Here is a 13,375-nt window from a genome sequence, read left to right on the forward strand (position 1 = left end):
AGAGTAGTGTCGCTTGCTCCTGGCAGTTAGTAGGTCATTGGTGACTTTAGTTAGGGCAGTTTCAGTTGAGTGATGGGAACGGAAGCCTGATTGTAACCGATCAAAGAGGGAGCAGGAGGAGAAGTGGGAGGACAGTTCAAGATGGACGTGTTGCTCCAGCAATTTGGAGGCATAAGGGAGAAGAGATATTGGGCGATAGCTAGACACAGAGGATGGGTCGAGGGAGGGCTTTTTGAGGATGGGTGTGATCTTGGCATGCTTGAAGGATGAGGGAAAGACACCTGTTGTGAGTGAGAGGTTGAAGAGGTGCGTTAGGGTTGGGATGAAGACCGTGGAAAGGTTAGGGATGAGGTGGGATGGGAGCGGGTCAAGCGTGCAGGTGGTGAGGTGTGATCTTGACAGGAGGGTGGAGAGCTGATCTTCTGTCATGGTGGAGAAGCTGGTTTTGGAGGAGCAGGGTTGAGGAGCTAAGAGGGGTAGTGGGCGCTGTGGGCCAAAGCTTTCTCTGATCGTATCGATCTTCTGTTTAAAGAAAGAGGCGAAGTCATCAGCAGAAATGAGGGGGGAGGGAGGAGGTGTGGGGGGACGGGTTAGAGAATTGAAAGTGTTGAAAAGCTGTTTAGGGTTGTGGGACAGGGAGGATATGAGAGATGAGAAGTTTGTTTTGCGGCAGTGAGCGCAGACTTGAAGCTGGCGAGGGACTGCTTGTATGCAGTGAAGTGGTCGGCAGAGTGGGATCGCTTCCATCTCCGCTCAGCGATCCTGGGAGCCCGTCTCAATTCTTTGGCCAGGCTGGTCAGCCAGGGCTGCCTGTTAATTGTACGAGTTTTACTATGCATGAGTGGGGCAGCCGAATCGAGTGTTGCTGTTATTGTGGTGTTATAAAAAGTGGCAGCAGCATCTGTGTCATGAAGGGAGGCTATGTCTGTGAGAGGGAGAAGGGACTCCGAGAGTGATTGTAAGTTGAGATGTTTGAGATTTCTGCGAGGGTGAGTGAGTTTGTGGAATGGGGGTTGCACACTAGGAGAGGAGAGGGACGAGAATGTCAGTAGGTTGTGGTCAGACAGGGGGAGGGGTGTGTTAGTGAGATTAGTAAGGGAGCAGAGGCGGGTGAAGATGAGGTCCAGCGTGTGGCCATCTTTGTGAGTGGCCTCAGAGGACCATTGAGTCAATTATTCCAAGTAATTTTGTGCATCATTTTTTCCTTGACACATGAGGCTTCATTTTTGTGTCATTTTTAACTTTTCTAAGGGGGCAGGGCTAGTAGAAAAGGTTTGGATTAATGTTTTTTTCTTTCGTATATTGTGCCTCTCATAAGGTCATAAAAGAACTTTGGTGGGGGATATTTTAATCGTATTTCCCTGGTAACTGGTATATTAGCCTCCTGGATGCACAGCAGAGCCGTCTCTCTCCAATGACCCAGCTCCATGACCACTGTGTATGGAGGAGGCCGTGCAGTCAGGGCTTCCTATTACAGAATACACAGTGCCAGGGAAGGCAGAGACGGTAATAAACCATCTCTGCCTTCTCTATGGGGACCTACAGTCACATGTATCTGTGCGACAGGGCAGTGATGCTTAGGAACTTCACTACAGAGTAGCACTGGACCATCCAGATAATTTACGGGGGTCAGTTTTTACAACTGTGACAGCAATGTGACATGCTCGCCTGAGGCTGCACACTGGTATTTTCTACTAGAAAAGAGGACTGGGACATAGCCCAGAGCAGAGAACATATGTACTAGTGGCAGACGCTGTATCCTTTTCTGGGATCCCATATATTGGCATAGTGGGGATCTAGTGATCTCTTCCTAGCACTCCAGTATGGAGTAGACGAGATGGACAGGCCGCCATGCACGTGTGCATCTATCCTCACTGTAGTCTATGGGACATTTACGGTCTATGTACTATTTATATGACATACGGGCCTCTTATGCTAATACAGTGACCAAAAAATGTGTTCATCGTCCCATCTATAATAAAAAAAAAAAAAATGTCAGAATCGCTTACCTAAGGTGTAAAGATGAGTCTTCTTATCTGTGAAGAAGGACTTCAGGTCAGCGTCTGGCTTCTTTGCGTGCTTTTCTTCATACTCTCCAGTCTTGGGGTTTTTGTGACGGAAGATAAAGTGCAGCTTGTAATCTTCGCCGCACTTGTCGGGACCAAACATGATGGTGTAAGGCGTCTTATCCTGGAACTGATCCTGACAGAAAAAGAGAGATCTTTCAGTTCCGATGCTTCCACAAAGAAACAAAAACAACATGTCCAAGTTATTCGGTAACATGCATTTATTGAAAGGGATCTTCTAACTTTAGACTATTGATGAATTAGGATAGGTCTTTAGTATTGGTTTGTTGAAGCTCATCTGAAAAGCTTTCTAAAGGAGACATGGTTCTCGCCGCGTGCCAGGGCCTTTTCCATGTTTAAACGTTGCAGACTGCCATCGACGTGGGAGCAGCATGGATGGGCATCGCAGCTTTGTTCCATTCACTTCAGCGGGATACTGATCTGACTTTAATGACCCCCCTCGTGCATTACTCTAATCCTGGAAACCCCTTTAAGAGGCACTTACCAGGCTGTGATCGGAGGTCTTGGACAGCAGTTTTACATAGGCTCCTCCACACTCTATTCCACTCTGAAAATTCACTTCATACCTGAAAAAGCAGAAATGCCGACTGTATTAACAGAGCAGATTGTACCGGACGACCGAATAAACCAATTGGTTTGGGCGTCCAATTTATTTCTGACCAATTAAAAAGCCTGTGCACATGACGGGGTGTAAAAGCCATTCAGACACCCATTTGTAGGACAGTGGCTGCTCCACAGTTTTTGTTCATTGCCAGTACTGATTATTCACCCATACGTGTCTGTCTCTAAGAGCATTTCTTGTATGAAGAAACAGTATCTTGTAAAAGCTTCCGGTTGTTTAACCGCTTGCAGACCGCCTATAGATTATAAACATCCTGACGCTCTGCGTCCTAAATCACTGCATAGTAGAGCAGCGGCAAGAGATTGTGCAGCAGCTGCCTGTCCAGACACAGCTGGACTACTCAGAGAAGGCAGAGAGAGTTTATTACTGTCTCCGCCTTCCTGATAACGGCAGACATCACGCAAAACAAGTGCTGCATACACAGCAATATTAAGCCCTACCAACGCTTCCTCCTCCAGACCCAGTGGTCATGTGATTGCTCCGTGAAGGGAAAGAGCAGGACTTCAAGGGTCTTCGGAGACCCAGTCAGTTCTGCTTTGCAGGTTGGAGGCTTCCTTTCAACTGTAACTAGAGCCAATATACTAGCCCCAGTTACAGGGGAAATTCTATTAAAAAAAATAAATTACGGTAAATGAGGAAATGCCCCACATTACAGAATGCTGTAGATAAGCTCCTGATGCTGGTGGCCGCAGCTTATCTTCTATTTTTGGGGTGACAGGTTCCCTTTAATGGGGAACACAATATGGGATATATATATAAGCCGCAGCCAATCCAAATCACTTACTAGCCTCATCCCCCAAAGAACCCCGTGTCAGATATATTAAAATAATTGTTGCAGAAACGGGGAACAGATTTTAAAATGGATTTTAATTGGGGACAGACTTTTTTACTTTTATAGTATAAAAATTAAAGGAATCCATGCGATGTGCTTTAATGCGCTCACTGGATAAACGAGCGTCAGCAGAGGACTGCAAATGTCAGTGCATATATTGACAGAAACATGAGGCTATAAAACTTCTGGCCGTGTCCTATCTAGACATCGCAGTCCGTAATCAGACCATGAGTGTTGGATGAGCGAGGCCGATCTAAGACGTGTGACAGCGACTGAACATGAAAGTGTAATCTTAATGGTTACATTTGCAAATTTTTTTAATCCTTTTTTTCCCCCCTCAACATAATATATATTACAGTGGGGCATCACGAGAACAGGGTGCTTGTAGAAGCAAGTCCAATGCATCCACTACAGTACTCAGAGGGTGGTAAGGGTCAGTTCATTGAGGGGCATTATAAAAAATACTAGCATTGGAATTAGACAGTACTGTAGGTCAGAGAAGCCAGCACAGCCGCGTGGCAGGAGAGCAGGCTCCGCTCAGTAGCTCTGGAGACAATAAGGGATTGGGCTGGTAACAGTGCAGGAGGCAGAGTCCGGTTCTGCTAAGTTACTGACACACATCAACCCACCAGTTTGCTCAGGAGCGAACATGAGGATAAGCTGCCACCCCCTCGACTGCCAAAACTCTTACTCCAAGTACATAGGACGGGATCAGAGCTCTGGTATCAATGCAACTAATGGCTGGCCAGTAGACCAAGGATACGCAGGGGTTTAGAAGCCACTTAGGCTGCCGTCACACTAGCAGTATTTGGTCAGTATTTTACATCAGTATTTCTCAGCCAAAACCAGGAGTGGGTGATAAATGCAGAAGTGGTGACGTGTTTCTATAATACTTTTCCTCTAATTGTTCCACTCCTGGTTCTGGCTTACAAATACTGATGTAAAATACTGACCAAATACTGCTAGTGTGACGGCAGCCTTACTGTTTATTTACAAGAATTACGTCAAATCCATAAATCAAGCGATGTGCAAAAAATTATCACTTCATATGCTGGATAAAATGGTTAAAAAAAAGTTGAAACTTTAGTTACTTATTAATCATACCAAGAACTGGATTTATGATTAAAATCTTCACTGATTATTTTGGTAACCATCGCTGTTATTTGTAAGCAGTTACCTTGCATTCAGATGATAAATACCGTCAAGAGAAGAACTAACTACACCCGGCTTTAAATTCTATAGTTTTACATAGGACAAAAAAAAAAAAAAAAAAACACCACAAAACTTGATTCTTAGGTTTTACAATAAGTAATATAGAACCTTCAACATTCATATCTGAGAATCTTCCCAGGAGTTGAGGTCCCTGCAAATTCACTTTGTAATGTTCAGAGAAATTGCAAAAAACTCAAGAGCTACAGCTCAGACTCTAAAGGCCTGTTAGCATGGGAAATGTTTATGTTCATGACAGCACCATTAGAAACAAAGACAAAACAAGTATGGCTTGTTCCGATAGTGCACGCGGTGCGAGGATTCACAAGTCTGCAGTTACAGAGTGACTGACTGCAGCTTTGTACCCCAAGGCTGGACAACCCCTTTAAAAACAGCGTTGTGAAAAAGAATGGGCCAAAATTTCTTCCAGAATGAAAACTATTTTTTCAATTTATTTCTGTTAAAAGGTGGGTCTACAAGCTACCAATGGGGTTGTATGTAAAGTTACACACACTGCTGGAATATTTTGGCCTAATTCTTGTTAACTAATGACATTAATTTTTGACATGAGGTTGTATATATCTCTTTTTAAGTAACTTCTAAGGACCAGATGAGTTATGATCGGATACGTAAAGTCATAATATTCAAAGAGGGTGCATTTAGTTTTTCTCATCAGTAAACCTGAACGTGACCCGAGTCTTTAGCATAATCGCCCCTCTCAGGGGACACAAAACCGCTGCACTTACTGCACAATCAGAGGCTTCTTATCGAAGACGAATGGCTTTTTAAGCTTGATGGCAATTGCATGATGTTTGGCGCGTGATGCCAGCACTAGGCCTTTGTCCCCGGGAAGCTTCGTCTCCTTCATCTCAGACACTTCCCACTTGCCTAAATAATATCAGAAAAAGTCAGCAGTGACTCCACGGCTTCTGGAACATTGCACAGTCATGCATTACCTACACCAGGGGTGTCAAACTGCATTCCTCGAGGGCTGCAAACAGGTCATGTTTTCAGGATTTCCTTGTACTGCACAGGTGATAATTTAATCACCTACACAAATAATGAGTTGGTGATTAAATTATCACCTGTGCAGTACAAGGAAATCCTGAAAACATGACCTGTTTGCAGCCCTCGAGGAATGCAGTTTGACACCCCTGACCTACACAATACATTCATGCTCCTCCATCACTAAAAGTTCATGGTACAGAATGGGGACAGGAGCAGCTTATAAGTAGAGTAAATCCTGACAATTGTCCTCTGTAGGACGCTCCTGCACATTTCCCCCAGTTACGGTGTCCTGTTAGGACAACTGTCTGCCATGGGATCTCACAATGGGTGCCATCTATCAGGAAGGGGGTTCTTAAAAATCAATATTGGCGGGGGGGTCCCTATTGATCCCGTGTGAAGGGGTAGAACAGCTTTGTCTGTTTTAGTGGAAAGGAATGAGCTGAAAAGCCAAGTACAGCCACAGTTAAAAGTATGGAACAGTATAACAAATGATTGACAGCCCAGTGACGCCCTGACTGGCAGCAGTGCTGAGCGTTGGACCCTCGCTGATCTGACATTATTATCCTTCAGATAGGCCAATCACAGCCACTGATGAGCTGTTTGCAACTCTTAAGGTGGTCAGATAAGCACACTGTACGCAGAACAGCACCAGACTCCATGTACTGGCCATTCTTGGGGACTGCAGCTCTGCTCCCAGTCACTTCAATCTGAACTGAGTTGCAGTATCAAAAAATGGTGTCACACTCCCACTAGTCAGACATTCCTGACCCAATGGGTCAATGTTAACCCCTTCCCGACCTTTGACGCCACGTAGGCGTCATGAAAGTCGGTGCCAATCCGACCCATGACGCCTATGCGGCGTCATGGAAAGATCGCGTCCCTGCAGACCGGGTGAAAGGGTTAACTCCCATTTCACCCGATCTGCAGGGACAGGGGGAGTGGTAGTTTAGCCCAGGGGGGGTGGCTTCACCCCCTCGTGGCTACGATCGCTCTGATTGGCTGTTGAAAGTGAAACTGCCAATCAGAGCGATTTGTAATATTTCACCCATTATAACGGGTGAAATATTACAATCCAGCCATGGCCGATGCTGAAATATCATCGGCCATGGCTGGAAATACTAGTGTGCCCCCACCCCACCCCTCCGATCGCCCCCCCACCCCTCCGATCTGGCCGGTACACTGCTCCGGCTCCCCTCCGTCCAGTGCTCCGCTCCCCCCCGTGCTCGTGTCCGCTCCCCCCGTGCTCCAATCACCCCCCCGTGCTCCAATCACCCCCCCTGCACTCCGATCCACCCCCCCGTGCTCCGTTCCACCCCCCCGTGCTCCATTCCAGCCCCCCCGTGCTCCGTTCCACGCCCCCCGCGCTCCGTTCCACCCCTCCCGCGCTCCGATTCCCCCCCCCGTGCTCCGATCCCCCCCCCCGTGGTCCCCCCCCACCCTATCATACTTACCGATCCAGCCGTGGTCCCGTCCGTCTTCTCCCGGGCGCCGCCATCTTCCAAAATGGCGGGCGCATGCGCAGTGCGCCCGCCGAATCTGCCGGCCGGCAGATTCGTTCCAAAGTGCATTTTGATCACTGAGATAATCTATCTCAGTGATCAAAATAAAAAAAATAATAAATGACCCCCCCCCCCTTTGTCACCCCCATAGGTAGGGACAATAAAAAAATAAAGAAATTTTTTTTTTTCCACTAATGTTAGAATAGGGTTAGGGTTAGGGTTAGGGGTAGGGTTAGGGGTAGGGTTAGGGGTAGGGTTAGGGGTAGGGCTAGGGTTAGGGTTAGGGGTAGGGCTAGGGGTAGGGTTAGGGTTAGGGGTAGGGTTAGGGCTAGGGTTAGGGCTAGGGTTAGGGTTAGGGTTAGGAATGTGCACACGTATTCTGGTCCTCTGCGGATTTTTCCGCTGCGGATTTGATAAATCCGCAGTGCTAAACCGCTGCGGATTTATGGCGGATTTACCGCGTTTTTTTTCTGCGCATTTCACTGCGGTTTTACAATTGCGATTTTCTATTGGAGCAGTTGTAAAACCGCTGCGGAATCCGCACAAAGAAGTGACATGCTGCGGAATGTAAACCGCTGCGTTTCCGTGCAGTTTTTCGGCAGCATGTGTACAGCGATTTTTGTTTCCCATAGGTTTACATTGAACTGTACACTCATGGGAAACTGCTGCGGATCCGCAGCGTTTTCCGCAGCGTGTGCACATACCTTTAGAATTAGGCTATGTGCACACGGTGCTGATTTGGCTGCGGATTCGCAGCAGTGTTCCATCAGGTTTACAGTACCATGTAAACATATGAAAAACCAAATCCGCTGTGCCCATGGTGCGGAAAATACCGCGCGGGAACGCTGCGTTGTATTTTCCGCAGCATGTCAATTCTTTGTGCGGATTCCGCAGCGTTTTACACCTGTTCCTCAATAGGAATCCGCAGGTGAAATCCGCACAAAAAACACTGGAAATCCGCGGAAAATCCGCAGGTAAAACACAGTGCCTTTTACCCGCGGATTTTTCAAAAATGGTGCGGAAATATCTCACACGAATCCGCAACGTGGGCACATAGCCTTAGGGTTAGGGTTGGAATTAGGGTTGTGGTTAGGGTTAGGGGTGTGTTGGGGTTAGTGTTGTGGTTAGGGGTGTGTTGGGGTTAGGGTTGTGATTAGGATTATGGCTACAGTTGGGATTAGGGTTAGGGGTGTGTTGGGGTTAGTGTTGGAGTTAGAATTGAGGGGTTACCACTGTTTAGGCACATCAGGGGTCTCCAAACGCAACATGGTGCCACCATTGATTCCAGCCAATCTCGTATTCAAAAAGTCAAATGGTGCTCCCTCACTTCCGAGCCCTGACGTGTGCCCAAACAGTGGTTTACCCCCACATATGGGGTACCAGCATACTCAGGACAAACTGCGCAACAATTACTGGGGTCCAATTTCTCCTGTTACCCTTGTGAATCTAAAAAAATGCTTGCTAAAACATAATTTTTGAGGAAAGAAAAATGATTTTTTATTTTCACGGCTCTGCGTTGTAAACGTCTGTGAAGCACTTGGGGGTTCAAAGTGCTCACCACATATCTAGATAAGTTCCTTGGGGGGTCTAGTTTCTAAAATGGGGTCACTTGTGGGGGGTTTCTACTGTTTAGGCACACCAGGGGCTCTGCAAACGCAACGTGACACCCGCAGACCATTCCATCAAAGTCTGCATTTCAAAAGTCACTACTTCCCTTCTGAGCCCCGACGTGTGCCCAAACAGTGGTTTACCCCCACATATGGGGTATCAGCGTACTCAGGAGAAACTGGACAACAACTTTTGGGGTCCAATTTCTCCTGTAACCCTTGGGAAAATAAAAAATTCTGGGCTAAATAATTATTTTTGAGGAAAGAAAACGTATTTATTATTTTCACGGCTCTGCATTATAAACTTCTATGAAGCACTTGGGGGTTCAAAGTGCTCACCACACATCTAGATAAGTTCCTTTCAGGGTCTAGTTTCCAAAATGGGGTCACTTGTGGGGGGTTTCTACTGTTTAGGCACATCAGGGGCTCTGCAAACGCAACGTGACGCCCGCAGAGCATTCCATCAAAGTCTGCATTTCAAAACGTCACTACTTCAATTCCAAGCCCCGGCATGTGCCCAAACAGTAGTTTACCCCCACATATGGGGTATCACCGTACTCAGGAGAAACTGGACAACAAATATTGGGGTCAAATTTCTCCTGTTACCCTTGGGAAAATTAAAAAATTCTGGGCTAAATAATTATTTTTGAGGAAAGAAAACGTATTTATTATTTTCACGGCTCTGCATTATAAACTTCTATGAAGCACTTGGGGGTTCAAAGTGCTCACCACACATCTAGATAAGTTCCTTTGGGGGTCTAGTTTCCAAAATGGGGTCACTTGTGGGGGGTTTCTACTGTTAAGCCACATCAGGGGCTCTGCAAACGCAACGTGACGCCCACAGAGCATTCCATCAAAGTCTGCATTTCAAAACGTCACTACTTCACTTCCGAGCCCCGGCATGTGCCCAAACAGTGATTTACCCCCACATATGGGGTATCAGCGTACTCAGGAGAAACTGGACAACAACTTTTGGGGTCAAATTTCTCCTGTTACCCTTGGGAAAATAAAAAATTGCAGGCTAAAAGATCATTTTTGAGAAAATAATTTTTTTTTTTATTTTCATGGCTCTGCGTTATAAACTTCTGTGAAGCACTTGGGGGTTCAAAGTCCTCACCACACATCTAGATTAGTTCCTTTGGGGGTCTAGTTTCTAAAATGGTGTCATTTCTGGGGGATCTCCAATGTTTAGGCACACAGGGGCTCTCCAAACGTGACATGGTGTCCGCTAATGATTGGAGCTAATTTTCCATTTAAAAAGCCAAATGGCGTGCCATCCCTTCCGAGCCCTGCCGTGCGCCCAAACAGTGGTTTACCCCCACATATGGGGTATCAGCGTACTCAGGACAAACTGGACAACAATATTTGGGGTCCAATTTCTCCTATTATCCTTGGCAAAATAGGAAATTCCAGGCTAAAAAATCATTTTTGAGGAAAGAAAAATTATTTTTTATTTTCATGGCTCTGCGTTATAAACTTCTGTGAAGCACCTGGGGGTTTAAAGTGCTCAATATGCATCTAGATAAGTTCCTTGGGGGGTCTAGTTTCCAAAATGGGGTCACTTGTGCGGGAGCTCCAATGTTTAGGCACACAGGGGCTCTCCAAACGCGACATGGTGTCCGCTAACAATTGGAGCTAATTTTCCATTCAAAAAGTCAAATGGCGCGCCTTCTCTTCCGAGCCCTGCCGAGTGCCCAAACAGTGGTTTACCCCCACATATGAGGTATCGGCGTACTCGGGAGAAATTGCCCAACAAATTTTATGATCCATTTTATCCTACTGCCCATGTGAAAATGAAAAAATTGAGGCGAAAAGAATTTTTTTGTGAAAAAAAATTACTTTTTCATTTTTACAGATCAATTTGTGAAGCACCTGAGGGTTTAAAGTGCTCACTAGGCATCTAAATTAGTTCCTTGGGGGGTCTAGTTTCCAAAATGGGGTCACTTGTGGGGGAGCGCCAATGTTTAGGCACACAGGAGCTATCCAAACGCGACATGGTGTCCGCTAACGATGGAAATAATTTTTCATTCAAAAAGTCAAATGGCGCTCCTTCCCTTCCGAGCCTTACCATGTGCCCAAACAGTGGTTTACCTCCACATGTGAGGTATTGGTGTACTCAGGAGAAATTGCCCAACACATTTTAGGATCCATTTTATCCTGTTGCCCATGTGAAAATGAAAAAATTGAGGCTAAAAGAATTTTTTTGTGAAAAAAAAGTACTTTTTCATTTTTACGGATCAATTTGTGAAGCACCTGGGGGTTCAAAGTGCTCACTATGCATCTAGATAAGTTCCTTGGGGCGTCTAGTTTCCAAAATGGGGTCACTTGTGGGGGAGCTCCAATTTTTAGGCACACGGGGGCTCTCCAAACGTGACATGGTGTCCGCTAAAGAGTGGAGCCAATTTTTGATTCAAAAAGTCAAATGGCGCTCCTTCCCTTCCAAGCCCTGCCGTGCGCCAAAACAGTGGTTTACCCCCACATATGAGGTATCAGCGTACTCAGGACAAATTGGACAACAACTTTCGTGGTTCAGTTTCTCCTTTTACCATTGGGAAAATAAAAAAATTGTTGCTAAAAGATAATTTTTGTGACTAAAAAGTTAAATGTTCATTTTTTCCTTCCATGTTGCTTCTGCTGCTGTGAAGCACCTGAAGGGTTAATAAACTTCTTGAATGTGGTTTTGAGTACCTTGAGGGGTGCAGTTTTTAGAATGGTGTCACTTTTGGGTATTTTCAGCCATATAGACCCCTCAAACTGACTTCAAATGTGAGGTGGTCCCTAAAAAAAATGGTTTTGTAAATTTCGTTGTAAAAATGACAAATCGCTGGTCGAATTTTAACCCTTATAACTTCCTAACAAAAAAAAATTTTGTTTCCAAAATTGTGCTGATGTAAAGTAAACATGTGGGAAATGTTATTTATTAACTATTTTGTGTCACATATCTCTCTGGTTTAACAGAATAAAAATTCAAAATGTGAAAATTGCGAAATTTTCAAAATTTTCGCCAAATTTCCGTGTTTATCACAAATAAATGCAGAATTTATTGACCTAAATTTACCACTAACATGAAGCCCAATATGTCACGAAAAAACAATCTCAGAACCGCTAGGATCCGTTGAAGCGTTCCTGAGTTATTACCTCATAAAGGGACACTGGTCAGAATTGCAAAAAACGGCAAGGTCTTTAAGGTCAAAATAGGCTGGGTCTTGAAGGGGTTAAAGTTCTGGACAACTCCTTTAAGCCTTACTTACTGAGACAGAAATACCCCTTGTGTGGAGCTGAATCCTACTATCGTGCTCCAGGCATTTCAAAATAGACCATAATGACAATAAATGATTGGTTCCTCTTTAAAAGTTCTAGGATTTTCGAGAGCGGTGCGAATAGGCAATGCAAAACATAAGTCATCCCTCAAATCCCCCAGTGTCCAACCACCAATGATCTGGTGCTCCTGCAGCAATGGCCTCCCATACATAGGCTACATGGCCTCAGTAATGTATGACATGTGACAACTGAGGCCAGCAATTAGCAGCAGCGGTCACATCAATAATGTGCGGCATGTGACCAGCTGTAGGAGAGGCAGAGAATGCAATGGTGAGTTATGGTAACTTTCCTCTTAACCCCTTAGTGACGGAGCCAATTTGGTACTTAATGACCAGGCCAATTTTTACAATTCTGACCACTGTCACTTTATGAGGCTATAGCTCTGGAACGCGCCAACAAATCCCGGTGATTCTGTTTTTTACGTGACATATCGTACTTCATGTTAGTGGTTAAAATTTCTTCAATATAACTTGCATTTATGAAAAAAAAACGGAGAATTGGAAAAAAATTTTGAAAATTTCACAATTTTCAAACTTTTAATTTTTGTACCCATAAATCAGAGAGTGGTGTCACACAAACTAGTTAATACATAGCATTTCCCACATGTCTACTTTACATTAGCACAATTTTGGAAACTATTTTTTTGTTAGGATGTTATAAGGGTTAAAAAAGTTACGTTTTTCAGGGTGCAGCCAAGCCCAGCACGTTGGGTCTTGTAGACAGGGGTGTTCACACTGGGATGCACTGAGAGCGTGCTGGACAGCCAGCCTAACCGAATAGAAGGGGTGTGACTAAGGCTGGGAACCAGACACTATGCATTACCTGCATGTGAACAGCGCCCTATACAGGCCTTTATTGTGCAAATGTATACCAAGCAGTCACCCCCTCCATGAATGGGCGAGTGGCTGTCCATTTAGTATTTTGCACCTGTGTTGCCAACATCTTGCTCTATGGGCTGGCTGCATCCTGTAGTGCATTTTTTCAAAGACCTGGGCATTTAAGCGGTGCAGCTTTTTTTGTTAAAAGTTGCCCAGCGATTTCTCATTTTTTCCAACAAAATTTACAAAACCATTTTTTTGGGGGCCCACCTCACATTTGAAGTGAGTTGGGGGGAGGTCAATATAACAGAAAATATTGAAAAGTGACATCATTCTAAAAACCGCACCCTTCAAGGAACACAAACCACATTC

At 45.2% G+C, this 13,375-nt stretch overlaps 1 protein-coding gene across 2 annotated transcripts in view; it reads right to left on the bottom strand.

The window, feature by feature from the left end:
• CANX (calnexin) overlaps positions 1-13,375 on the bottom strand; it is a 53,960-nt gene that overhangs the window by 17,540 nt on the left and 23,045 nt on the right. For both annotated transcript variants that reach the window (XM_069763609.1, XM_069763608.1), the window contains exons 5-7: positions 5,497-5,638; positions 2,572-2,653; positions 2,010-2,202 (exon numbers count right to left, since the gene is read on the bottom strand). In XM_069763609.1, the coding sequence (XP_069619710.1) occupies positions 2,010-2,202; positions 2,572-2,653; positions 5,497-5,638 (417 nt within the window). The remainder of the gene's footprint in view (positions 1-2,009; positions 2,203-2,571; positions 2,654-5,496; positions 5,639-13,375) is intronic.

The sequence above is a fragment of the Ranitomeya imitator genome, chromosome 4 (genome assembly GCF_032444005.1).
Source record: "Ranitomeya imitator isolate aRanImi1 chromosome 4, aRanImi1.pri, whole genome shotgun sequence".
NCBI lineage: Eukaryota > Metazoa > Chordata > Amphibia > Anura > Dendrobatidae > Ranitomeya > Ranitomeya imitator.